At 41.4% G+C, this 27,699-nt stretch overlaps 1 protein-coding gene across 4 annotated transcripts; it reads left to right on the top strand.

Moving 5' to 3' along the window:
- Window positions 1–21,616: 21,616 nt before the first annotated feature.
- LOC147443678 (uncharacterized) lies at window positions 21,617–27,424 on the top strand. 4 transcript variants are annotated; one of them, XM_086526486.1, is made up of 3 exons: window positions 21,617–22,008; window positions 22,090–25,092; window positions 25,171–27,424. In XM_086526486.1, exons 1-3 carry the CDS (start codon window positions 21,879–21,881, stop codon window positions 26,979–26,981), a joined length of 4,944 nt encoding a protein of 1,647 aa, XP_086382612.1. In that variant the 5' UTR covers window positions 21,617–21,878; the 3' UTR covers window positions 26,982–27,424. The 4 variants fall into 4 exon arrangements, with proteins under 4 accessions (XP_086382612.1, XP_086382611.1, XP_086382610.1 ...); XM_086526485.1 differs by having other exon boundaries at window positions 22,084–25,092; XM_086526484.1 differs by having other exon boundaries at window positions 22,090–27,424.
- Window positions 27,425–27,699: the final 275 nt, after the last annotated feature.

Below are 27,699 nucleotides of genomic sequence, written 5' to 3'. Positions count from 1 at the left end.
TTACCTGCAACACAAAATAAATGAGACTTAAGTAGATCTGAACATTTGAGCTTACTTGAGAATATCGCTTACCTCAAACGCACCAAGCCACCATATGTTAGATTCTGATTGAACACTAAAATATAAAGGATCATCACTGGGACACTTTGAGAGGGCTCTATTCATTAAAGTAATAGTAACACGCTCTAGCTTTTTCTCTTTAACAAGCTCACACTCATTCAGTTTTAACACAAAATGTAATAGCCCACGTGACTCTTCAAATGTGATGTTGTAAAACTCCACCATTCTCTTCTGTAGTATCCGCAGGTCCATAAAAATATTGTTGAACTCATCATATGCCATGTTCGCTCCATGGCCACTGTAAGTTGCTTTAATATGAAAGGGCTGTCCAAGATAGTCTCCCTGTGCCTCGTTAAGCTGAAGCCTCTCTTTCCAAACACTTGAGGCTGATGGTAGAAGTTTGGATTTTATACCCTTCCTAACAAAGATGGATGAGACAGACTTTTGGATAGCCGAATATCCTCTTTTGCTTACACCAAGTGAATCAAGTGTGCCTTGTATCTCTTTTGCAGGCATTGAGTTCTCTGAAATAAAGCGGTCCACTACATTTCTTTGTAGAACCTTAAACTTCTTGTCATGTACTATATCTGCTGCCAGGCTTCTACTTATAAGTGGCTTCAATCTCTTTCCTATATTGGCTTTGGGGTCAATGTTTTCCTTGTCAGGATAGATTGAATCTCTACATGAAGACAATGCATAAGTAAATAACAAAAAATTTGCTTCACTAACACTATTTAGGCACATGAAAACAATGCATAACAAGAAAAAACAAAAAGATTACTTAACTAAGACAATGTATCCAACCAAGAAGCATCACCTTAATGCTCGGATTCTTTTCTTGAGACCTCCTGATGCAACCTGCAATGTTTCAAGATTGCGCAATTTCTTCTTTCGGATACGACCACCCAAGATGGTGTCCTTCATTTGACAACTTCGCACCTTTCCTTTCAGTTCTTGTACCTCTGTTTTATGTTGCAAAATGGTAACCTGATCTGTAGAATGTAAATGTGAAAGGCGAACAATCTCACATTGTTGAGCTTGGAGAATGCTCTTGTAAGTTTCAGCTTCTCTTGTAAGTGATTTACAATAACCCAAAAGGCCCTTTTCTCCATCACCAGCAAAGGTCAATAAACTTGTAGGATTGACAAACGGTGGAGACGCATTAGTTATTGGATTCTTAGGGTAGAGAGAGCCTCTCGTCGAGATATCTATGTGTTTAGCTCCTTGAGCTCTGAGCGTGTCTATGGAAGCGGGAGGTATATGTGTGTTTGTTTTACTGCGCTTAATCAATGGTTGGTACTCATTGTCCAAATCAATGTGAAGGTGATATTTGGCTCGTTTCTGGGTAACATTTGTGCCATTTGAGGAGTGCGCCATTAGCCAAATGTGCAGGTTTAATGGAAAGTGAATAGCGGCTGCGCCTTCGTCCCTCCATGTTAGCCTCATTCCCTCCATATTGACGTTGTTCATTCAATGCAACTGAAAAGAGGATTATCCCTCAATCACTACGAACGAATGTTCAGAAGAGTAAGGAATCTACTTAAAGTACACTTTTTGAAGTTTTACTATGAAAGACCCAGCTCTTTTATTTGCCATTTTTTCTAGAGAGAGAGTGCAAAAAATACATTTTCTTAGAAGGCCCTCCAAATGACCTCCGAAATTTCCTAATGGATTCCTCAATGAGAGCAAATTTAAAACATATTATGATCCTTTAAGCCAAGAGGAGCTACGTGCCATCCATACAAAAAAGGCAGCCAAGGCACAAACAGAATTGAAGAAGATACAAGCTCAAGCTGAGGCTAAGGAGCAACAACAACGCATAAGACGAAAATGAGAGGCGAACCTTGGAGTCACACATGCATTCCACGTTGAAACCGACGAGGATTGGTTGGACTCTGACGCACCTCTATGATACCCTATTGAGCTGAATAGCACCTATGGAAAAGTACTATATAACGCCTTATTGGACACGGGTGCTAAATATAATCTGTTGTCATATGGAGTATGGTGTCAATTGGGAAAGCCACCTCTAGCGGAGAGTATTATCCAAGTCAAGGGTGTTAACAAGAAAAAAGCTTTGGTTTTTGGAATCTGGCACACTTTTGTCAGTTATGACAATGGGGTTGTAGCTCAAGACTTTTTGGTCATACCTGCTGGAGCTATGGAGGGTAATATAAACCTAGGACGCACGTGGATGATAGCGACCAAATGCACTATTGATTGGGGGACAAGGGATGTCACGACACAGAAACCAACTCTTAGCCCTGCCACTCAAGCCATAGTCCCTGAGATATTGCCTCTTATGGAAATAAAACCCAAAACATTGCATGTCCAAGAGGTTGAACCATATTTCCCCATAGCCCAACTCTGTAGAGCTTCAACTAATGTAGTTAAAATAAAGCTTGAGACACACAAGACCCATCCCAATATAACAAAGAAAACATACAAGTGGGCCCCTAAAGCTTCTTTAGCGACCATATCCAGTGCTAAAAGACAGGAGCCTGGTAAGAGACATCCTATTCGCCCCAAGAAATGTAAAGAAATGTTACATTGGATTCCTAAAAAACTATTGGAAGCCCAAGGCTACTATAAAGGAAATGATCAAATCTGGGTGCCAACATGTAAATTGTGCTCTTACTTGTCACCGGGCCCATGTGCACCCAATCCTGTAGCTCCAAAACAAATTGACGATCGTGGAAAGACAAAAATCGCAGAATGCTACACACCTGCTCCAGAGCTAGTTTGGGTACCGAAGAAAGAACGATTTGTTCCACCTAGCTTAGGAACAGGGAAACCAAATGAGGCTTCTTGCTCTTCATGTAGTTTCTATACGGAAATAGAAGCTTTGACGCGACCTCCACCTACCATTGTACATATCCATACAAGCAAGAAAGAGTTTGCACCTCCCGTTGTAAGCTCACCACCTACAACAATGTTGCAAATAAAATCATGGGAGAGTACCTTACCACCCTTGCAACTAGATGAAACGCATAGTGTAATCGAAAACTATTGGTTAAAGCCTTCACCTATAACAACTTGGAACAACTGGTTTCAAAGGGTGACGACATCATTCCAAAAGGTATGATCTACCCAAGGAAGGGGGGAGTGTTTGCTGACATCCATCATTCACTTGCTTCCCTCTCAATCTTCCTCCCTGACCTCTTAGTCTCCCAATCTTAGAGAATGTATATATAAAGCCTTATACTCACAGAAAACAAAAATAATAAAGAGCAAGAGCAATTAGCAAACGAGTATGCACAATAAAAGTCAAAACATTGACTAGACCTACACATTCACATCCGGTACACTGAAACAGAAACCTATGTCATCAAACACCTTTGATCCTCATCACTCGAGTGATGGAGGGTAGGTAGGATTAGTATGATAGGAGTGTTTTTGTTTTAGAGTTTAGTGATTAGCAAAGTTCTTTCTTCCCACTGATGTGCCTCCTAGAGGTATTCTTTGTGTTTCCTAGTGTGTACAGGAACGTGTTGCTATGGTTAGGATTTGGACCTTAATGGAATCTTTCTCTCATTCACACTTCAAATCAAGCGCGACCATCAACACAAACAGGTGTTTCTTGTCCATTAGCATGGCCCCTTATCTTTTTTGCATATATGTTTGTCTGCTTCAATTGTGATTGGTAGCATAATATTCAGTGCATTTGCTTAGTATCAAACATTAAATTCAATGTAATTTTTTTTGTCATAATCACTTGTCTAGGTTTAAAAATCAGGCAGTCCGACTAAGCTAGTTTGACCAAGCTGGGTGTTAGAGATCTTCTCTTAATACCATGGGGACTGCCTTCCTAATAATTAATGGTTACTTAGGTTCTTAATCCAATTTAGGCAGCATTGTGTGAAATGTACTAGGGCTTTCTAGTGGGCTTAGTCCCTATTGACCTTTAGCTTAAGTATTATAAAGGGAGTTTACTAGTGTGATGAGCCTAGGGAGGGTAACAGTGTTATATGACCCCCAAAGTTACAAAATTAAAATGTTGAAAACGAACAAACAAAAAATCAAAGTGCCACAATGTAAAATCTTAAGCTGGAAGAGAAACCTCAGCTTGATTTGGTACTCCACTCATATGTATCGCCTATGGTACTAGAGCCCTAGAGGTTCCTAGTGTGGGCGCTTTTCCTTGAAAAGCAAAAAACCCAAGGCATACAAAATAAGCACACACATCAAAATTGAAACAATGTGAAAAGACTTTTGGGGGGTCAAAGAAAAGGTAATCAATCACGCGATGATTTCATGGAAAATTCCTTTTATCGTAGCTTAACTACAAGGTCTTCTAGGTATAGCCTCTAGTCAGCCCTCGGACATGAAATACTTGGCTCTCGCAATTAAACAACTTAATTGACCAGAGAAAATTGAGAAGCTTGCCCATGGTATTAGTAGTCGATCTTTAGTGCCTTTCGACCATTAAATTAGCGGCCCCAGACTTGTTTAATTTTTTACCTTTCCAAATGTTTATGCGTTTGATTATATTGCAATTTAATGTTTATTGCTAACAAATGGTTTAAAATTCTGTTAGCAATCAAATTGTCTACCTACAACTACATATGCGTTTTAATTGTTTATGAGAATGCAATTACGCTGCCAATGTTGTTTGATTTTGCAATGTCTGAAGGAGGCGAAGGACATTCATCTCAAATGCTCTTCCACATCGACGAACGAGCTTCAACTCAATAGCTTCCGAGGACGGAATTTACATCAGGAAGGGGGGCATGTTAACCCTCACTCACATTCCTATCACCTAAGACGGATGCTTTATTATTATTTGGTAGAGTCAGGTACCGGGCTTGTCGGTCCAATAGGAAAAGGGTAAGAGTGATCGCCGATGAGAGGTGTACTCTAACTGGAACATTCAAGGGATTAGTTGGCTAAGCATGGGCGCCCAAGTGTGAATGGGGCGAGCTCGTATAAAAGTCAACTAAACCTAAAATTCACTCATTCTCTCATTTGTGCAATTGAAGAGTGCTCTTGCTCCATCTCCATCTTCTTCTTCTTCATCTCCTTGTGTGTGTGTGTGTGTGTGTGTATGCGTGAGAGAGAGAGAGAGAGAGTGTGCGATCGAGCATTGCGGCGGCACGACGGTGGCGAGGCGGTTGAGCACTGCTTAGCGGCGTCTCCCTCTTCTTCGCGGTGAGGAATCCTCCACGACAGCAAGCGTAGAGCGGTGAGTGACACACCATCGTTTCTTTGAGCTTACTAGTTTAGGCTTGTTGTGTGCTTGGAGCCATTTGTGGCTCGCACACAGTGTATCGGAAAGTTCCTTGCATTGACACGTGCGACAGATGCACACACCGAGGGCCCTCATAAAGTACGCATGTGGTACCAATAAATGTACTCACTCGATCGATGCTCCAAAAACAAAATTATATCTTTGAAGAAAGAGACACAACATCAATTGCCCAATCTTAGAAGAAGAAGAAATCACGAAGGAAGAGATCACAAAAAGCAGCGAAGTCAGAACCCGGTTCAAAGACCAACATAGGGACTGGTGATGACCCCGTATATATGAACGATACTAAAGAGGATTCTGATTCAGGTGAGACCATGGAGACTAAAATGACCACTAGGAAAGAAACAAACAAGAAAGACTGTCATGAGCCACAATGGCCAGGACCCAGGAAAAGGATAGGAACGTACCCGAACCCTACAGAGGAGATCGAGCCAGTCAAGCAATTAATGGGTTTGGTAGAAGAGACCCAAAGGGATCTAGAGCCAGCACCTAGACAGATCCAGATTAAAGACACAGTGTTCCCTACGCAAAAGCAAACTCACAAAGTCCATAGACCACTAGCCATACCAAGTGTTATCCAAGAAGAAAGTGACTTTAAGTCATGGGAAAGTGGGCATACTCCCTTCTTGTTGGAGAGAATGTTTATAGAGGGATTACTTGACCCTATTGAAGAAATGGAGATCCCATCTTCCCCATATCAAGGGACTGAAGCCCAAAAAGTATTGCCAAATTAATGGATTTTATGGCTTCAGAAGTTAGAACCACCAACATGTCCAAAGTATCTGGAGACCCCGAGCTATTCTTAGCTCTTCGAGCTTTCCTCAATGGAGAACTGAAAGTCAGGCTACCGCAATTTGCACAGATGGATGGAGCTAGGGAGGTGCCAATAGAGGAAGAACACTTAGATCCCGACCCAACCTAGTTGAGAACTCTGTTGTTGAAATACATGTTAACAAGTTGGGACAATACTTTGAAGGCGATGAATCCAATGCAACCATACCAATCACTACCAAGGGATTAACTGCGAAGGGAATCCTTGATGGTGGCATTGGGGTTAGCATTGTAACTAAAAATTGATGGGAAACTATGGGAAGACCTCACCTTGGGACTACAAACATAGTAGTAAAGATGGCCAATGGGACTATTGTTAAACCTATTGGGATGCTAGAAGATCTCAAGATCAAGGTCTTTGGACACAAAATAAGGCATACCTTCATTGTTATTGATTTTTCCAAGCACACTATGTCATCTGAGATGATCTTAGGATGTCCTTTCATGAGGGAAGCAAAAACGGTGCATGGCTGGTCTAAAAACCATGTCTACTTGCAGTTCCAAGGCTCTAACATTTGAGTGGATCTTGTAACTGATCGAGCACATCCTCTAGGAAACAAATTTATAATTGATCATAGATCTGGCACCACAATTCACCCGGCCCCATTGCATTATTGTTACACGTGTAAAATGGACATTGATGTTGGGAAAGATTCTCCTTATATGGATGTTCTACCTAGGATGATTGAGTCTGATAATGTAGATTGGGTCCACCTAGCAGCAACCATAGACACTTGGGGAAATAGGGGGACGACCTGGGTAACACCTGAGGGGGATGAAATGCCACCACTACCTTTAAATATGATGGGAGCAATGCATATAGCTTCTGATGAACTACAAGATGGAGGCTTGATTGACATTGAAACCAGTAGCGTCTCAAAAGACTCTAGCCCACATGATTCCGAGTCAGAATCATCAATAGGAGTTGACTTTGAAGACAAAAAATTTGAGTTAAATCTTGGTGCAAATGTGGGGACAAACCATTCAAGGCCTAGTGGTACCCGAGATGACAAACTATCCGGGAGAGGAGAAGACATGAGTAGCGATTCATCTAGTGACTCTTCACTAGAGATCGGCCATAATAAAAAATTAGACAAGAAGAGTAAGACATATAAGAGGTGATGATATCGAGTAAATATGCGTGCTAGAATAAATGAAAAGAAATCTATCACAAAATGGCTTAATTATATAGGGGCATGTGATGCTCATCAAAAGTTGGTAGATAGCTGGGGTGAATACCTTCAAAGCGTCATGTGGTGCACTCCACAACCCATTGACATTGCATAGTTAGAAGCTACAACGAAGCCAAAGTTGAGCCGTACTATAAGGAGACGACAAAATCAAGAGTTAGCTCAACAACAAAAGGAAGCAGAAGAGAAATCAAAGTCCACAGAACAACAAGACCCCACAGACTTACATCCTGCCCCTGAGCATTTCAAATCCTACACCACGGAGGAGCGTAAGGTTGTGTATACAAAGGCCCAGACAACACCTATCGATGGAAGTGATGGAGTCTATGATGGTCCAGCGATAGTTAAGGAAATAGAGTTAGCACACCCTGGTGAGGAGTCCAAACCTGTTTTCATTGCCCAAGATCTGACAGAGAGTGAGGAATATGTACTCAAAGAGATTCTCAAGGAATTCAAGGATATATTTGCTTGGACATATCATGATATGAAAGGTGTTCCAACTTCCATGGTGCAACACACTATTCCCATGAATAGCATGGCTAAACCAATCCAGCAACGACCCTATCCAATGAATCCTAAGTATGCAAAAATTGTTCAAAAAGAGATTGCGGATTCATATACTATATTGAGCACTCAGAATGGGTGTCTCCAATAGTTATTGTGCCCAAACAAAATGGGAAACTCAGAGTGTGCGTGGATCTCAAGAAGGTCAATGCTGCCACTAGGAGAGACCATTACCCCTTGCCATATTTGAAACATGTGCTTGAAAGAGTTGTTGGGAAGGAAGCTTATAGCTTTTTAAATGGGTACTCTTGATACAATCAAATCACAATTGCACTAGAGGACCAAGCTAAAACTGCTTTTATAACTGAATTTGGAGTGTTTGCATTTCGTGTTATGGCTTTTGGCTTAACCAATGCTCCTGTTACCTTCCAAAGATTAATAAACACTGCTTTTAGAGAATATTTGAGGGAGTTTTGTGGAGATTCCTTAGATGACCTTTGTGTTTATTCTTCTTGGAAGGAACATCTATCATGTTTACGAAAAGTGTTTGAGAAGTGCAGATTGTAGCGCATCTCCTTAAACCCTTTTAAATACCAATTTTGGGTTAAACATGGAGTCATTTTAGGGCATATAGTGTCCAAAAATGGGATATCCACAAATGAGAGCAAAATTAAAGCCATTTCCAATTTGCCACCACCTATAAACTGTAAAGGAGTTCAAAGGTTCATGGGCCATGTTGGTTATTACAGGCGGTTTATTTCAAACTTTGTCGAGATAGCTCACTCTTTGTACAAGCTTCTTATTGAGTTCCGTTGGACCGCGGAGTGTGACCATGCTTATGAGTCATTGAAAAAGACCTTGACTAGTGCTCCCATTCTATGAGTGCCTCATTGGAATGTAATTTGTCATGTGCATATTAATGCATCGAACTTTGCTATTGGGTGTGTCCTAGCTCAACCAGGAGAACATAAATTGGACTACCCCATTAGCTTTGCAAGTCGTCAATTAAATGATGCTGAGAGGAACTACACCACTACAGAGCGGAAAGGTTTAGCCATGATTTATGCAGTAAAATTTTTTTGCTACTACCTTCTTGCCAAAAAGTTTGTTTTCTATGTTGATCATCAAACATTATTGTATCTAGTAAATAAACCTTGTTCCACGGAAAAAATTACACGATGGTTGTTAATTCTTCTTGAGTTTGATTTTACCATTTTGCTGAGACCCGATAAAAGACATGCCATGGCGGATCATTTGTCTCGCATATCCAATGGTGAAGCCCCTACTGGAATTGATGATAAATTGCTCGATACTTTCCTATTCCTAGTCGAGACCATGCCTGTATGGAGAGAGAAGATTGTGAACTTTCTAGTTAATGGTTTGCCACCCAAAGAGCTTCGTAAGGATATAGCTCAAAAATTGCTGAAGGAATGTGAACCTTATTCTCTAATTATAGGAACTCTCTACAAGCTAGGGAAGGACGGTATTCTTAGACGTTGTGCCAATATTTATACATACTGCAAGAAGCCCACATGGGTATAGCCGGAGGACATTTTTCAGGGGAACTAACTGCTAGAAAGGTATTGCAAGCAGGCTATTGGTGGCCTACCTTATTCAAAGATGCATCACTTTTTGTAAAAGGGTGTGATGAATGCCAACATCACAAGATCACACAACGAAACGATAAGATGCCCTTACATCCTATTAAAGTGACTCAACCATTTGAAAAATGGGATTTAGACTTTGTAGGCCCAATTAGTCCGGCAGCTCGTAACACTCAATCTCGATATATTATCGTTGCCACTGACTATGTGACAAAGTGGGCGGAAGCCAAGGCGACACGCAAGGCTGATGCAAGGTCAACTGCCAAGTTTCTCTTTGAGAACATTATTACGCGATTTGGTTGCCCCTTTGAGATTGTGAATGACAATGGTACTCATTTTATAAATGGAGTGATAAAGAAACTCATGACAAACTTCATGATAGCCCACTATAAGTCCACGCCTTATTATCCACAAGCAAATGGCCAAGCTGAGAGCACTAACAAGACCTTAATTTCTATCTTGACCAAAACAGCGGAAGCTCGTCGCACAGATTGGGATTTGAAGCTGACATCAAGTCTATGGGCTTATCGTACTTCTTACAAAGTGGCTATTAATTGTACACCATTCAAAATGGTATATGGCCAAGAAGCAGTTATGCCATGGGAGTTTGTATTTCCTAGTCTACGGGTAGCTTCACAAGAAGGTTGGGATGGTAACCCTTTAGTTGAGAGTTTATATATCCTTGAGAGTTTAGATGAAGAAAGACAATTGGCTGTGCAAATATACACTTGTGGAGAAAGATAGGAGAAAGAAATGGTTTGACCGTCATCTAAAGAACAAAGATATTAAGGTTGGGGATAAAGTCCTTATGTATGGCGTAAAAAAAAGAAAAAGTTGAAATATGCGGAAAAAGGACCATATAGAGTATGTGAAATCACCCCACAAGGTACCATTCATGTGGAAACTCTTGATGGAGTTGAAACCATTGGATTCCTCAATGGGAGTAAATTTAAAAGATACCATGATCCTTTAAGCCAAGAGGAGTTACATGCCATCCATCAAAAAAGGGCAGCCAAGGCATAGGCAGAATTGAAAAATATACAAGCTCAAGCTGAGGCTAAGGAGCGACAGCAACGTATTAGACGCCAACGAGAGGCCAACCTTGGAGTTACACATGCATTTCATGTTGAAACAGAGGATGATTGGTTGAAATTTGACACACCTCTACGATACCCTATTGAGTTAAATAGCACCTATGGAAAAGTGCTATATAACACCTTATTGGACACGGATGCTAAGTATAATCTGCTATCATATGGAGTGTGGTGTCAGTCAGGAAAGCCATCTCTATCTGAGAGTACCATCCAAGTCAAGAGTATCAATAAGAAAAAAACTACGGCTTTTGGAATTTGGCACACTTCTATCAGTTATGACAATGAGTTGTAGCTCAAGACTTTTTAGTCATGCCTGTTGGAACTATGGAAGGCAATATAAACCTAGGATGCACGTGGATGCTAGCGACCAAATGCACTATTGATTGGGGGATTGGGAGTGTCACAACATAGAAACCAACTCTTAGCCCTGCCACTCAAGTGATAGTCCTTGAGATATCACCTCCTGAGAAAATACAACCCAAAACAGTGCATGTCCAAGAGATTGAACCATATGTACCTATGGCCCAACCCTCTAGAGCTTCAACTTCTATAGCTGAAACAAAACTTGAAACACACAAGACCCATCATGATATAACAGACAAAACATACAAATGGATCCCTAAAGCTTCTTTAGCAACAATTTTTGATGCTAAAAAAGAGAAGCCTTGTAAGAAACACCCACTCGCTCCAAAAAATGTAAAAAAACGTTGCGTTGGATTCCTAAAAGACTATTGGAAGCCCAAGGCTACTATGAAGGGAATGATCAAATATGGGTGCCAAAACGTAATTTGTGTTCTTACCTATCACCTATAGACCCATGTGAGTCAAATCCTGTAACAATAAAGCCAATGGAAGATTGTGGGAAGGGAAAGCTCATAGAACACTATACACCTCATCCGGAGCTAGTTTGGGTACCCAAGCGAGAATGACTTGCTTCGCTCGGCTCAATTATAGAAAAAACAAATGAAGCTTCTTGCTCTTCATGTAGTTCATAAACGAAAGTAGAAGATTCGACACAACCTTTACCTACCAATGTACATATCCATACAAACAAGAAAGAATTTGCACCTCCCATTGTAAGTTCACCACCTACAACAATGTTGCAGATAAAACCATGGGAGAGCACCTTACCACCCTTGCAACTAGATGAAACACCTAGGGCGGTGAAAAACATTGGTCAAAGTCTTCACCCATAACAACTTGGAACAATTGGTTTCAAAAGGTGACGACATCGTTCCAAAAGGTATGATCTACCCAAGGAAGGGGGGAGTGTTTGCTGACATCCATCATTCACTTACTCCCCTCTTAACTTTCCTCCGTGACCTCTCAATCTCCCAATCTTAGGGAATGTATATATATAGCCCTATACTCAAGAAAACAAAAATAAAAAATTAGAAGATCAAGAGCCACCAAACAAAAAGCTGGAAACCTACACGTTCTAGTACATGACCTAAAATCATAAAAACACATTATGCATAAGGACACGCCCTTTTTACATGACCCTTATAATATTTGCACACTAACCATTATGTGTGTACAGATATGGCTAGTACACTAGAGTCGTCCACTCCTACCTTGGGTGCGAGGTTACCCTCTTTACTTTTCACAAGTGTTTCACATAGTCTACCCGGTGCTTGCTTGTGAATCGGATTTGGTAGATACGCTAGTGCGTGATAAAATTTTTGAGGAATTAGAATGGCTGATACGTCTCTTGACCACAACTGATCTATACTTAGTAGAGGACGTCTCTTCGATTGCACAAGCTTACCCTCTTGACCAAGATGATTATAGACACCTAGTGACGTTCTTAGTGAACATTTGTACCTCTATTGATGAGGAAGAGTTACATGATTACATGGTTGGCACGTATGGTCTCACGGATGATGACTTTGTTTTTTTTAATGGTGACGAGGATAGGGGTTTAGCCCTAGGGCTACCCGCCCATCTATTCAATATCCTGTTTCCTTGACTCTCTAGGGGGGTGCAAATAATTAGGTTAGGGTTCCTTATGTTATTTGATTGTGTTCAATAAAGGTTGGTTCCTCTTCCCACTGATGTGCCTCCTAGAGGTATTCCTTGTGTTTTCTAGTGTATACAGGAATGCATTGTGAAATTGTGATTTTGACCTTCATGGAATCTTTGTCTCGTTCACTCTTCGAATCGAGCATGATCATCAACACGAAGAGGTGTTTCTTGTCCGTTAGCATTGCCCATTGTCTTTTTTTTTTTAACATCCATGTTTGTCTGCTTTAAATGTGATTGGTAGCACAATATTCAGTACATTTTCTTAGATTAAACATTAGATTCTATATAATTTTCTGTCATAGTCCCTTGTCTAGGTTTATGCATCAAGCAGTCTGACTAAGCTAGTTTGACCAAGATAGGCGTTAGAGATCTTCTCTTAATATCATGGGAAATTCCTTCCTAATTATCAATGGTTACTTTAGGTTCTTAATCCGATTCAGGCAGCATTGTGTGCAATGTACTAGGGATTTCTGGTGGGCTTAGTCCCTATTGACCTTTAGCTTAAGTATTATAAAGGGAGTTTACTAGTGTGATGAGCCTGGGGAGGGTAACAATGTCATATGATCCCCCAAAGTTCAAAATTGAAAGGCAATGAAAAATAAACAAACAAAAGTGCCAAGAATGTAAAATCTTAATTTGGTACTTCACTCACATGTATTGCCTATGGTACTAGAGCCCTAGAGGTTCCCAGTGTGGGCGCTTTTCCTTGAGAACAAAAAGCCCAAGGCATACAAAATAAGCACACACATCAAAAATTGAATCGATGTGAAAAAACTTTGGGGGGTCAAAGAAAAGGGAATAAGTCAGGCAATGATTTCACTACAAGGTCTTCTAGGTATAGCGTCTAGTCAGCCCTCGAACATGAAATACTTTGCTCTATAATTAAACAACTTAATTGACCAGAGAGAATTGAGAAGCTTGCCCATGGTATTAATAGTTGACCTCTAGTGCCTCTCGCCCGTTAAATTAGCGACCCCAGACTTGTTTATTTTTTTACCTTTACAATTGCTTATACGTTTGATTATATTACAATTTAATGTTTTATTGCTAACAAATTGTTTAATATTCTGTTACTAATCAATTTGTGTGCCTACAACTGCATATTCTTTTTAATTATATATGAGAATGCAATTACTGTGCCAATTTTGGTTGATTTTTCAATGATTGAAGAAGGCTAAGGACATTCAATCTCAGATGCTCTTCCACCTTGACGAATGGGCTTCATCTCAATAGCTTTCGAGGACGGAATCTACATCAACAGGGAGGCATGTTAACCCTCACGGACACCCTATCACCTTCGACGAGTGCCTTATTATTTATTTGATTGAGTCATGGACGGGGCTTGTTGGTCCAATAGGTGTGTAGGTGATCGCCCATGAGAGGCACGCCACTTATCTTATTTTTACAGTAGTTTTGCAACGATCGGCCATTGTGGGCGCCCATGTGTGAATGTGTCAAACTCTTATAAAAAGGTCCATTTGACCTAAAAATCCTCATTCTTGGAGGTGCAAGCTAAGAAGTTCTCTTGCTCTACCTCTATCTTCTCCTCCTTCGTTTGCTCACGTGTGTATGTGTGTGTATGCTTGAGAGAGAGAGAGAGAGAGAGAGAGAGAGAGAGAGAGAGAGAGAGAGAGAGCGAGAGAGAGTGATCGAGCATTGCGGCGGCATCGGTGGCGGCTCCTTCATCTTCGCGGCACAGGATCCTTCACGACGAAAGCATTGAGCGGTGAGTGACACACCTCTGCCCCTTTGAGCTTGCTAGGATCTTCTAGTTGTGTGCTTGCAGCCATTTGTGGCTCGCACATGGTGTTTTGGCAAGTCCCTAGCCTTCGACACGTGCAGCAAAGTGCACAAATTTTTTGCTTGCTTTCCATGTAATTGTAAAAAGTTGATGTGAGGGGTTTTGAAACATCTTAATCACAGACTCCACAACTCTTTCCAATGCCATAACCTCAATTGGAAGAAATCTTGACTCAAGAAGTAGTGAGATGCTCCTGCCCCACACTTCAACACCATAAAGAAGAACCAGTGTCACCAATGTGTCAAAAGGTACTTGAGAACCCAACGTTTGACATCCCCCATATTACACATGTTCTCAAATGCATAGTACGCTCTCTTTTGAGCTTCCAAACAATTCATAGAACATTCAGGCCACTTGTGATTGGTTGAAACCTCATGTACTTAAAGATCTCAACAACTTCAAATGTCTCATTGTTGTACACAATGCATGGCTTCTCCTTATGGTTGGTTTTCACAACCATAATATTTGTTTTGGATTCAATTATAATCAGCCCAATATGCAAGTAAACGTTCTCAAGGACAACCGTAAGCTTTTGTGCATCCTCTAAAGTGTGCGATAGAAGCACTACATCATCCACATACAACAAAGGCATGATTAGCACATTGCAAATAGGAACCTCTTCAGTGCCTTCTTGTTACATAAAGTCAAGTACCATTTGTTCCAAATTTGATTGATTATGTTCTTAGTAAAGCTAACTTAGTTGTAGATATGATTAGTCACGCAAGACAGATCTTGGCTCTCGAGTCGAGGTCCATAGTACCCATTTAGGAAGTATCTCTTGATAGCATGAAAGGTCAGTATGCATTTTTTGAGTCTCTTATTCGTGATGGTCTCTTATATTTTTGTCACCATCTTTTTGTGTTATCTTCTCATAGGAAATCCATATTACATGATGCACATGATTCACTTATGGATGAGTACGAAAGCATGAGTATCACTTTAGAAAAGGTAAAAATATGGCATTCAAGTAATACACAATGTTTTACCATTGTCGATCGTGTCAATGAGTTTTGCATGCTCATTCCTTGGTAGGACATAGTCACAAACCAAAGAGAGTTGGTAACAACAGACATCTTTGTTTAATCCCAATAGTACTTGCAATTTTTTTGAAATTCCTCATCCCATGTGCAATTGACATATTACTTCTCGTTGATGTGAGAAACAACAAGCATAAACTCACTTGGCAATTGCACTTCTTCCATCCTTCTCCACAAATTGTTACGGGGAAGCATATCAAAGGCTTCCTTGAAGTTCATAAAGAAACAATACAGTTGCTTGCCTTTCTACTGACTTTCCTCCATGAGAACACGAAGAGTGACAAGATGGTCAATGGTGCTATGACATTGACAAAAACCTACTTATCTGCTTGCATGATTTCCATTCTTTTCAGGACAATCACTCAATTTTATTTCCATTATGCACTTGTTATTGACATTCTTTACATCCCTCCCTTTATGTAAAGGCTTGACCCAATTAGTGCTCCAATCACAAGGCATACCATGTTGAGTGTAAGGTTGAACATATTATACATCCAATGATGTGATCATTTTTGGCTTGATGAGAGAGAGAGAGAGAGAGAGAGAGAGAGAGAGAGAGAGAGAGAGAGAGAGAGAGAGAGAGAGAGAGAGTCCCTAGAGGTAGCACACTTCAAGGCTTGCCCCAAAGAGTGTGAGTTTGTGTATGTGTGTGTGTGTACACTATGTGTGCGCAAGCCTCTAGATTACCACAAGATTATGGAGACATTGTCAATGGATAGGCTGGGAGAAGTCACAAAAGATAAGATGATGGAGATCATAGCAGACATGATCGATGCATTGATGGGAATCGCAATAGACATGGCCAATATGAAAGTTGAAGTAAATGCAAATCCAATCCTCTTAATCTTAAGAGAGTGTGAGTTTGTGTGTATGTGTGCGTGTGCGTGTGCATGTATGCGTGCGTGCGTGCGTGCGAGAGAGAGAGAGAGAGAGAGAGAGAGAGAGAGAGAGAGAGAGAGAGAGAGAGAGAGAGAGAGATGGTGGAGACATTGTTAATCGACATGCTGGAAAAAAAGGGCAAAAGATAAGATGATGGAGATCGCAACAAACATGATCGATGTGTTAATGGGAATCATGATATACATGGCCAACATGAAAGCAAAAGTGAATGCAATAGCCATTCCTATTAATCCCCAGAGAGTGTGAGTTTCTGTGTAAGCCTCTAGATGGAAACGCGATGATGGAGATGTTGTTAGTTTACATGCTGACAGAAGTTGTAGAAGATAAGATGATGGAGATCACAACTGACATGATCAACACATTGATGGGAGTTGTGATGGACATGGCCAACATGAAAGCGTAAGTGAATGAGACAACCAATCGATGCATTGATGGGAATTGCAAGACATGTGAACATGAAAGCTGAAATGAATGGAAAATTCAACAATCGACATGATCGTGAAGGTCTCAGATGAGGTGAAGATGGACATCATTGTAGACATGAGCAACACAATGATGACGATGGACATCATATCGACATGATGAGTGAGATCACGGTAGAAATAATTGGCATGAGAGAACATGTGAAAGAAGAAGAGACCATGACAGAGAGAATGTATATCAATGGATCATAGAGATGGTGATCAAAGGACTCTTAGAGAGCATGATGATTGCAGAACTGCATGTGATATAGCTGACATGATGGTGGAGGTCTTAAATGACATGAAGATGGACATCACAATAGACATGAGCAACGCGACGTTGACAATCAACATACTGACAAAAATCGTGCAAGATATGATGATGAAAATTGTACCAAACATGATAATGATGACGATGTACATCACAACTGACATGAGCAACATGCTGATGTAGATAGAAGTAGACATAATTGACATGATAGGATGTATGAAAGATGAAGAGACTATGACAAAGAGAATATATACCAAGGGATTGTAGGATGGTAGTCAAAGGACTCACACAAAGCATGATGATCATAGGCCATATATACAATAAATATGCTAGTAATGACGACTCTAACGAGCACCGAGACCGCAAAAGGAGCTTGACCATGTTGCTAGGTTGAAAGAAGAGAAAGAACTTCAGGAGCAGTGGTGATAGTAGACAAATATGACGACAATGACGAATGCAAGGATCCGAGCAGGAGCTATTGCGTTAACATAATTATTGAGGTAAAAAAGAGAGAAGAGGATTTGGCTACTCCATGGGCCCTAATTAGAGTGCATCCCTCTACAAACTTCAAGGCCTACCCCAAATAGTGTGAGTTTGTGTGTGTGTGTGTGTGTGTGTGTGTGTGTGTGTGTGTGTGTGTGTGTGAGAGAGAGAGAGAGAGAGAGAGAGAGAGAGAGAGAGAGAGAGAGAGAGAGAGAGAGAGTGTGTGTGTGTGTGTGTGTGAGAGAGAGAGAGAGAGAGAGAGAGAGAGAGAGAGAGAGAGAGAGAGAGAGAGAGAGAGTAATGCTCATCACATGTACATTTGGCATTCCATTAACAATATGCGATTAGATGTCTTTTAAAAATCTATGTTTGGTATAAGAAAACAATTATACAGTATATGAGGGTTAGGGAATGGACCCTTGGTTATTTTCCCAATCACCCTTATAAAGCCCCAGATAGGGATTTAGAAGGCCCCTTACCTAGGCCATGACTCGCCTTGCTGGTCCCTTACCCTTGATCTCACACTACTCCCCCTCGAAGAATAGTTTTCATCCTTGAAAACAAAAGTGGGAAATTGTTTTCTAATCACGATAGCGTTTTACCAAGTGGAACCCGCCTCAAGCCTATCTTTCCACTTCACCCAAACTTGATGGCGTACATGACACCTTGAACGTAAAACAAGAGAATCTAGAATACATTCTACTTCATGAGGCAGGTTGGATAAAATTGACCAAAATGTCTGTATCGACAACATTGTCATCCGTACCTAGCCATTTCCTTGAACGAAAAACATGGAACATTGGAAACACACATGAAGAGGATGGTAAATCCAACTTATGGGAAACTTTGCAAATGCGTTTAAGAACTTTAAATGAACCACAATGTTGAGGAGATAGCTTGGGAAATGGTCCGATCTTGAGAGTTCAGAATGTTCCAGAGAACACGTAGAAAAACTTGGTCACCTTCTTCAAGAGTAACCAATCTTAGTCTCTCATAAGCATCCTTTTTATATCGGTCTTGGGATTGTTTAACATGTAAATGAGTAGTATGTAACATGGACATATGATATTGTACAAAGGCCTTGAGTTGCTAGATCTTTTCATTGGCTAACCCACTCGAGATGGGTGAACGAGGTTGATAACTGTACATTAACATAAAGGGATTGAACCATGTACAAACATGTTTAGCACTAGTATAAGCAAACACCAAAATTGAGAGATAGTCTTCCTAAAATCTGATTGGGTCTTGCTTACATAGGCTCATAATATATCTTCTATGATTTGATTTACCCGTTTAGTTTGACCATCACTCTTGGGATGATTAGTCATACTTAAGCTTAATTTAGTATCCAATTTTTAAAATACTTCTCGCCAAAAAATGGCTATTAGACTTACGATCGTGATCACTTATAATATTGGTGAGCCGTGTTAATCTATCTCATGTGCAGGTCGGGTGGGACTTGCGGATCTTTTGGGGGTACTCACACAATGCCCTTGGTCTGACACATGTTCTTGAAAGGTTTGGTTCTAGAGGACTTCTTGATTTGCGAGGATGTGTTTCCCCTCTGGAAATTTTCTTTGAAGGGCTGATTGTTAATCGATGTATTGATAAGTCCTTCTTTTTTGGGGTTGGAATCTTCTGCTCTTTTTGCTTCTTGACTACATGTCTTGCCGATTCGGTGGACATTCCAGGGCGGAGTGGCAGCTTGTTTGACCTGGGCACATCCTCGATCGGGATCTCCCTCTAGACATTTTAGTAGTACGTTTGAACATCTTTTAATCTTTTGAACAGAGTGATCTAAAAATTCCTCAAAGTAAGTGTCAAGAGGCTCCTCTCCTCAGATAGGTGCCCCCCCAGTTTAGCCCTATCATGTAGTCAAGGTGACTCCCTTATCATTTGTTCCCCATTAGCCGGTTGTTTCATTGTGGATATGGTGGTGCCGTGGCTTGGTTTGAGCAAGGCCTTATAATGTAATTCTTTTGTAGAGCATTATATAAATATATAAACTCATAATTGTGAGTATTGCAAAAAAAAAAGTTCATCACTAGTTAAAGTGCAATGTTGCGTAGAGTCATCCTGAACACTAGCTTGAGCATTGGCAAGATCTCGTATCCTAACATGACTCCAGACCTTGGAGTAAGACCGATCATGTTTGCGTAGAGTCATCCTGAACACTAGCTTGAGCATTGGCAAGATCTCGTATCCTAACATGACTCCAGACCTTGGAGTAAGACTGATCATCTTTGCACTTGCCTCTAAGAGATTGCAGAAAGTTACTATGGATTTCTATAAATGCAAAAGTAATTATCTTAGCAATGTGACTCACGGCATTAGCTCTACCACATTGTACTGACCTTTACGATGTCTTAAGTGGCAATGATACTTGTGAAGAATTTCAGCTCACGTGGCCTTATGTCCCTTCAAATCTTTCTATTGTACAAACCATTAGATGCTTTTGTGATAAAAACCAATCTCAAATTGAGCACCATACAAATAGTATTGTCATTGCTTGAGGGCATGAATACTGGCGTGAAGTTCTCGCTCATAAGCGGAGTAAATTTGTTGAGGGGAATCCAATTTCTCACTTTCAAAAAGCAACAAGCTGCCCTTTTTGTGTATGAGCACTTCATGTATGCTTTTGTTGCAAGCACAAACGGTTTGAGATGACCAACAATAGCTAAAATGGGTGTTGTAGATAAAACTACTTTAAACATATCACAGCTACGTTGTTGGTTGTCGCCCCAACTGAAAGCCTTGCCCTAATTTTTCTAATTGGTATGCGCAAGCTTAGCATAGTTTTCAATGAATTTACGATGATAGCCTGCCATACCTAAAGTTCCTCTACTTTTGTTGGATAGGGCCATCATAAAATCACTTCGACTTTTGTGGGATCCACTCCATAATTGATATTTCTTGAACTTTTGACACCTTTATGTCTATTCCCTTATTCCACAAAGGATTCCTGGACACAAAAAAGCCATCTCATGGTCTTTTTTAAGTCATTTGTTCCGAAAAAAATATGTCAAAACCCCTAGACCAAATTTAAGTGGCATGTAAATTTTCTAAGGATCTTTTAATACTCTAGCCTTAGTCTTGCCATTCCCGCTTACTTGGTAGCCCATTTTTGGTTAAATACATATATTTTCTCTCTCTATGCTAGAGAGAGAAAATTATTTGTCCAAACTTAGATCTTCATTTTGATCATGCTTAAACACCTTTAAGTGATCAAAACAACTTTTTATTACTTCATAGTAGGTTTAAACCTTCCAAAAATTAAATTTGGTGACATTGTCTTAGTATTTAGATTTTTTTTTTTTAAAGATTGGAAAGTTTTGCCCATGAGTCAAGTCTCACCTTGAGTAGATCTGCAAAGAGATAACACACCTCACTTCAGATGAAATTAGGGCTTGCATGCTACTATGTCCTCTTCCTTAGGGGCTAGGTCTTTAAAACTTGGCACAATCACTATCTCACATTTAGCCTCATACTCTCCTCGAAGCGTTTGCAACACTCTCTCTATCAATATCGTGCTCTAGGAGCTCTTTCACATTTGAGCTTGTCTCTCAAGAGTTATTCTATTCCTTAGAGAAATCAAGGGTGGAGGAACTGGAATGTCTCGGTAAACCTTGTTTCTATTCTTTTCCCACAACTCATCGGCCATCTTGACATTTAACAATGGAGTTTTTTCTTCTGTTGGATTGGGCCTTCTTGGAGAGTATCGGACTTGGATCTCATGGAAGGAAAGTTACATATGAGCTCATCGTAAAGAGATAGCCACATGATACTGATGCTTGTGAGCTTAAAAGCGATATTGATGTTGACACAATAACACTTCTTTTGATGGCCATGCTAGGGCTCAACAATAAGAACTTGCTTCGATGAAGCGCTTAAATGGACGATGTTGTGACTCCATGTTGCGATTGTTGTCTAGGGTACACGTGGAGATGAGGGCATCGTTGCTGCGGGGAAAACTTGGTCTTTCAAGCTAGTCTCCTGAGCAATGGTGCCATGAATCCCCCCTTCTATGTTCTACCGCCAAAACAAGTAACTTTGTAAATTTGAGTCGTGACTTTCGGCCATATTGTGGTTAGAAAGAACCATAATCTTGACAAGGTTCATTAAGAAAGAAAATCTACAACGCGTAATAGGCTATGGCGGCATCAGGTCTACGACTCTACGAACTGAACGCATCTGTCTGATTTTTGCATTCTTATGTGTTTGCAAGCGGCCAAGCTCTTAGACCGGTGCGAGCAAGCCGATTTTTCCTTTTTAAGACACAGGGAGACAGAGATAGTATGCGATTGCTAAGTGCGTTTCTTCGGTTTCCATAGAAGCTGAAGGATTAGGGTTTTCTTTTCCCGTTCAGTCTATGGACGAACAAAACGCTCGTGCTAGCGAGGACTCTTACCCTAGTACAGAGCTTAACGCGGAAAGCAGCAACTTTGCGAGAGAGTACCTGCCCGAGCAAAATCAACCCACTCATGAACTGGAAACCGCAGGTAAAGGACCAATACTTTTTGCCTACAGTTCTTACGATTTTAATTTCCTCACCACGTCTACCTACCTCAAACTAGCTGCAGGTGATAGAAGCTGTTTTGTGGATGTAACATCACCAGCTAGAAAGTGGGTAGATGGATTTGTAGACGATAATGCACACTTGAAGGATTCTACTCAGAGTGTTGTTACTCAAAGTGGTCTGCAAGATGATGAGGATGCCAAAGACAGCGGACAGTTGCCAACATGCATTGAGTCATTGGAGATTGGGCGTGTGGATCCAGATCAACAGCTGTGTGGTTCTGCATCTGCAGACACGGACATGATATGTGTGGTTCAAGAGGATGGAGTTGATGCCGGTTCAGAGGACATCAGCATGCCTGATGGTCGAGCTGCTTTGACTCATGTAGATGGCCTGGAGGAAACAGGTGGCAGTCATTCTGCTCATTTTACAGTGGATGACGATCGCGATGAAGGGACTTCGTTGGAAATGCTGTCTGTGGCTGTGGAAAGCTTTGAAAACATGCAGAGACGGAGTGAGGAAGGTTTCAAGAATTTCAGCAATGCTCTTGAGAACCTGGAGTTTCGAAAGTGGCAGACGATTGAGGGTACAGCAGCTGAAATGGAAACAGATTCTATCAATAAGTTGTCTATGACCAAGTCAACAAATGAGTCTGAAGATAATGAAAGCTCTGTTATTGATGGCTCTTCTGCTCCAAGTGCCGAGTTTCAGGACAAGGAACATTTCTTGAACATGTTGTGTGAATTGGCAGCAGTTCGTCAACAAGAGCGTGAACGCTCAAGCATTTCCCAGCAGCTTGCTTCATGTATGACAAGTCTGGCTAACAATGATGAACTTAGCGACGAATCCAAAAGGCTCAGCTTTGTAGATTTGCTGAGAAAACAGATGGTTCATGTGGGTGCATTTACAGATCTTTCAGCAGATGCTATCTATGAGGAGCTTCTGAAGCAAAATCAGGAGTTTCTTGGGTGTAAAGTGGGCAAAGATTTGAACCTGCCGACACCATTTGGCAGTAAATTTTCTAATGAGGGTGCCATGGCTAGCTTGGAAATTGATAAAAAATCAACTGGAACCTTTCACAGGAAGAGTGATGTTCCTTCAACTGATGAGATCAGTCACGACTCTGAAAGTGGAGACATCAAGCCTCTAGCGAAAAGTGGAGGTGCTTCTAAAGAGGAAACTGGGGATGACCAAAATCTTGTTGTTGGTGATCTTGTGTGGGCCAAAGTCAAATCTCATCCTTGGTGGCCAGGCCAGATTTTTGATGTAGCAGATGCTTCAGCGGCAGCCAAAAGGATTCAAAAGCCTGGCAGAACCTTGGTCGCTTTTTTTGGGGATGGGACCTTTAATTGGCTATGGCAGTCTCAACTTATTCCATTTGTGCCAAATTTTGCTGACAAAGTGAAGCAAACTACTATGAAGAGCTTTTGTAGAGCAGTAGCAGATGCATTGGATGAGGTTTCTAGGCGCACAGAGTTGGGTTTAAAGTGCTCGCACTTGGGTGATGCTGTGTACAGCAAGAACTTGTTTCCAGATTTGAATGCTGGTATAAAAAAAGGCGTCAGGCTTGAATGCCATAAGGACATTGAAGTGAGTAAAGGCCAGCTCCAGCCAGAGAGGGTTTTGAAGTTCCTTCGGACTGCTGCCTGTTCTCCTTTGTACTCTCTGAGCTCTGGCCTCGAGTACTCAAAATTATGCGGGCATGTTTATGGTTTTCGTAGCTTTATGTTGTCTTCTAAGAGGCCAGAAAGAAATCCTACTCTCGTGAACCCAATCAAACCAGAAAATTCTATGCAGAGGTCAGTATTGAAGAGACGGCTTGGACAAGATGAGCCCGGGGGAGGGCCTAACTTTGGAGTTGGGAAAGAAATGAAAAGGCGACATCTAAGTAAGGATGCAGGAGTGAAAGAGTCCTCTGCTGGTGGTAGAGTCCAGTCTCCAAGACTTAGGAGTATCGAAACACTGTTAACAACAGAAGATGAGGAGTCCAAGGCGGCAGAGTCTGACTTGAAGTCGCATGAGCAAGCTCAAGGAAGCACTTGGTTAGCAAAAGGCAAGCGTTTACATGTGTCACCAGAGTGCAAAGAGAAAAAAAGGGTTAGAGGTTGGCAGTCTTTAGGCCCTTTAAGAGATGCAAAAAAATTAGGGATCGAGACAACAGTAGACAACTCAGGGAGCTCAGACGATGACAACAGAACACTGTTTGACATCACAGGTTATCACTCATTGAAGACAAAAAAGAAAGGTGTGCGTAAGAGCACCACAGATGTGCCATCGAAGGCTGTTGGCCAGCAGCTACTGAAAGTTAAACAGGAACTTTCAAAGAAACAGCGGTCAGTCGATCTGGATGAAAATAGGGATGCAGAAGACGGTTTGCCGGAGATTGGCAATTCTTTGTTGCTGTCCCAACCAGATCCTTGTTTGCCCCCAGTCATAGAGGATTCTAAAAATGCAGAGAAGGGTAAAATAGAGACAAGAGAGCCGCTGGATTCCCAGAATGCAGGCGATAAAGACACACAGGATTGCAGGAAAGCAGAGAAGGGTAATGACGATATGATGGATCTGAGGGATGCTGATTTAGAGGTTAGGGAGCAAGTGAAGGAAGAAACATCGGACCTGAAAGTTGATTGTATGGAAAGCACTAAGAAACAGGAAACAAAGCTGCTTGATTCAAAAGCTGAAAGAGAGAATGAGAGATTTGAGGCAGAGCTGAAAGCTGAGGTTAGAGATTCATCTGAGAAAGGTAACGAGACACTTGATGTGAGGATTGCACAAAAGAGTGAGAAAGAACATTTGAAAAGCAAATCTATAGACCAGATTGAGAAAGATGAAGTTGAATTGGGAGTGGACAATCCTGCAGGAAAGCAGACAAAGCGCAGGAACTCTGAGACTGGTGACAATCTTGGAAGGCTGATAAAACTCAAAAAAAAGAGGAGGCAAGATGCTCAAGATTATCCACAAGGATCCTTGAGTTCTGTACCTGAGAGCGAAGAAACCATTCCAAGAAAGTCTGTAAAAACATCTAAGCTGGGCCTCAGTCTAAGAAAAGTTGCAGGTGCACTTAAAGGTAGGCCTAGGAGTTTGAATTCAGCCAAACATGTCACATCCAAGTATGGTTTATCTCATGGTAGTGTTGACTGTGCAGCCAGCAAAGGGACAATAGGGCTGAAGTCAGATTATCCTTCACCAAAGAGACCAGCCTTGGCTGGTGGGAGGAGTGGTCTGAATAAGGAGGATTTTAACAGCTCGCTTCCGAAACTCCTGAACATTTTACAGGTGGTTGCAACAGATCCCCTGAGTAGTGCAAATATGAGAAGTTCTCTGGAAGGAGTCATGTCTGTATTTTTGAAATTTAGAAATATGGTGTTCCTAAAGAGTTCGGGGTATGCAGCTGCCACAGCTTCTGGGAAGTTGCTACCCTCTATTGCCAATGGCCAGCTTTCTGACGACAAGAAAGTAGATGAAAAGGGACGCTCTGGCCGGAAAACCTCTAACTTGGAAACACAGCAAACTGGTTCAAAGGATTCTTCTGTTGAACAGAAAGCCTCTCTAAAGATGGAGTCCTTCAGTGAAAGCACAGGAGGACCTGGAAGCCAAAGACTTGTGGAATTAGATACCTTTTGTGAGGCAAGAGCAGCTGATAGCAAAGGTCTTGGTATAACATCAGCAGTGCCTGGATCAAATATGCAAAACTCTGTTGCTGATAATGAACAGGCAAATGTTGCGGCACAAGCTCATGGCAAGATATTGACAGCAGAAAACCAGAGGTCTTGTGTGCAGGATCTTGCGGTAGCAGCGCGAAAAAGAAAATCAGAAGTCTTGCAAGAAAGTGTCACTAAAGTGCTAGGCAAAAGAGAAGGATTGAAAGGACTTCCTGAGAGGCTTTTGGCTGAAAAGAAATCAAACAAAGACACAGTTGTTGATACAAGGCACCATGCCAAGAGCGTGAGGCATCATATCTCTAGAAGTGAAGGTTTGTCAGTATCAGGAAAGAGGAGCTCTTTGCAAAGTTCTGGGAACGCCAAGGTTGCACTTGGTCTTTTTATGCAGTTTCCAGAGGATTACACATTGCCCTCTGAAACTGAGCTGAGAGAACTTTTCAATCGGTTTGGGACATTAGAAACTTTTGGTATCAGAGTTTACAAGAATGCTTCGACAGCTCAGGTGGTTTTTAAGCATAGTGGTGATGCTGAAGTTGCTTGGCAACATGCCAGGAAGAATAGGATGTTTGGGCAAGCAAATGTGTCTTACAGGCTTCGGCACTTTTCGTTGTCCTCGAAGAGTGAGGCGAAGCCCCTCAGTACGGCTTCTGCAAGAAAAGGCTCTTTGGAGATCAAGAATTTGAAATCCACACGCCTTGAGAATTTTGGAAGGCCTTCTCTTGCAAAACAGTCAACCGGTGGGCCTGAGAAGGGCTCGTTCTTAAAACCACAAAGTCCTGCTGCAGACTCATTGTCAAGCAGGGTTCACTTGGAGCAAGGGGGCTTAAGAGTAGCAGAACAAACTTCAATAGATAGACCTATCGCAAGCATTTGTGAGCCAGTGCCAGCACATTCCCCTGTAGGAGATTCATTGGTTAGCAAGGCTGGCCCGGGGGGCTTACAAGTACTGGAGCAAGGTCCTGTACAAATAGGTATATCAAGCAGGCCTGAGCCGGTGCCATTGCATTCCCCTGCAAGTATACCACTGTCAACAGTATCAGTGCCACATTGTGTAAGTTCTTCAACAAGTGGTCCTGAGCTAGAAGTCGGGGTGGGGCCTCCTATCATGCATCAACAAGCAGGCTTCCAAAGCCTCAGCAGCGCTCAGTGCACCTTAGATACGAGCTCCCTCAACTCGTCTTCGGTCCCAAATGTAAATGGATCGGCTGGAGATATTCAGGACCAAATGATGAAACTTCTTCAGCAAGTGAGTGTGATAGTAAGCTCAACTGCTTTGACTCACAGAAGCACCTGAGGTCTTATTTGTTCACCAACTCATCTTTCCGAGCTTTAGTTGACAGCTGATTCCCAACTAGTTGTAATGCACACGTGTGTGTTAATGATTAGAGTGCTAGTCAGTGCGTGCGGCATATGGGGACTATGATTTGCCTGTGGGGAGTCTTAAGCTGTTGCCTTCTGATCGTGGAAGTTTTGCAGTGACTCCCAGTATTGTTAAAATTCTTTGGCTGTAGCTCCACATTTGTAACATCTTTGATTGGTTGTGCACACTGACTTGTAGGTAGTGGTGGCATAAGCATCGAGTCGTGCTTATGCTTGACAGACATTTCTCAATGGTAACAGATTGGGCAGTCACAAAAATAAGTGTGAAACATGTTGATGTTTCTGTTTTCAGTGCTCTTGTGTACTTCACCGTTTGTAAATTGAAAAATACCTCCCTAACCTGGTTGTCTTGGTTTTTATTTTTGTAACCTTTTTCTTCATGATGGGCTTGTGTTTGCATGCAGAGACGATGATATGGCTTGCTTGTGAGTGAGCTCCCAGGTTAATAAAAAAGTGGGTGTACATGTGTGATGATTAAGCAATTTATGTTTCCATTGCAGAGACGATCATGTGGTTTGCTTATGAATGAGCTTTCAGGGGTTGTCATTATAAATTAAAAAGTAGGTGGACATTTTGTATAATGAATCTGGTCTTGGCTGTAATGGAAAAAAGCATGTTCTTCGGTTTCTGAA

This window comes from Adiantum capillus-veneris, chromosome 13, assembly GCF_014529385.1.
Source record: "Adiantum capillus-veneris isolate H3 chromosome 13, ASM1452938v2, whole genome shotgun sequence".
Taxonomy (NCBI): Eukaryota; Viridiplantae; Streptophyta; class Polypodiopsida; order Polypodiales; family Pteridaceae; genus Adiantum; species Adiantum capillus-veneris.
The sequence above is the reverse complement of the archived record's forward strand: the minus strand, read 5'-3'. Positions and strand labels throughout refer to the sequence as shown.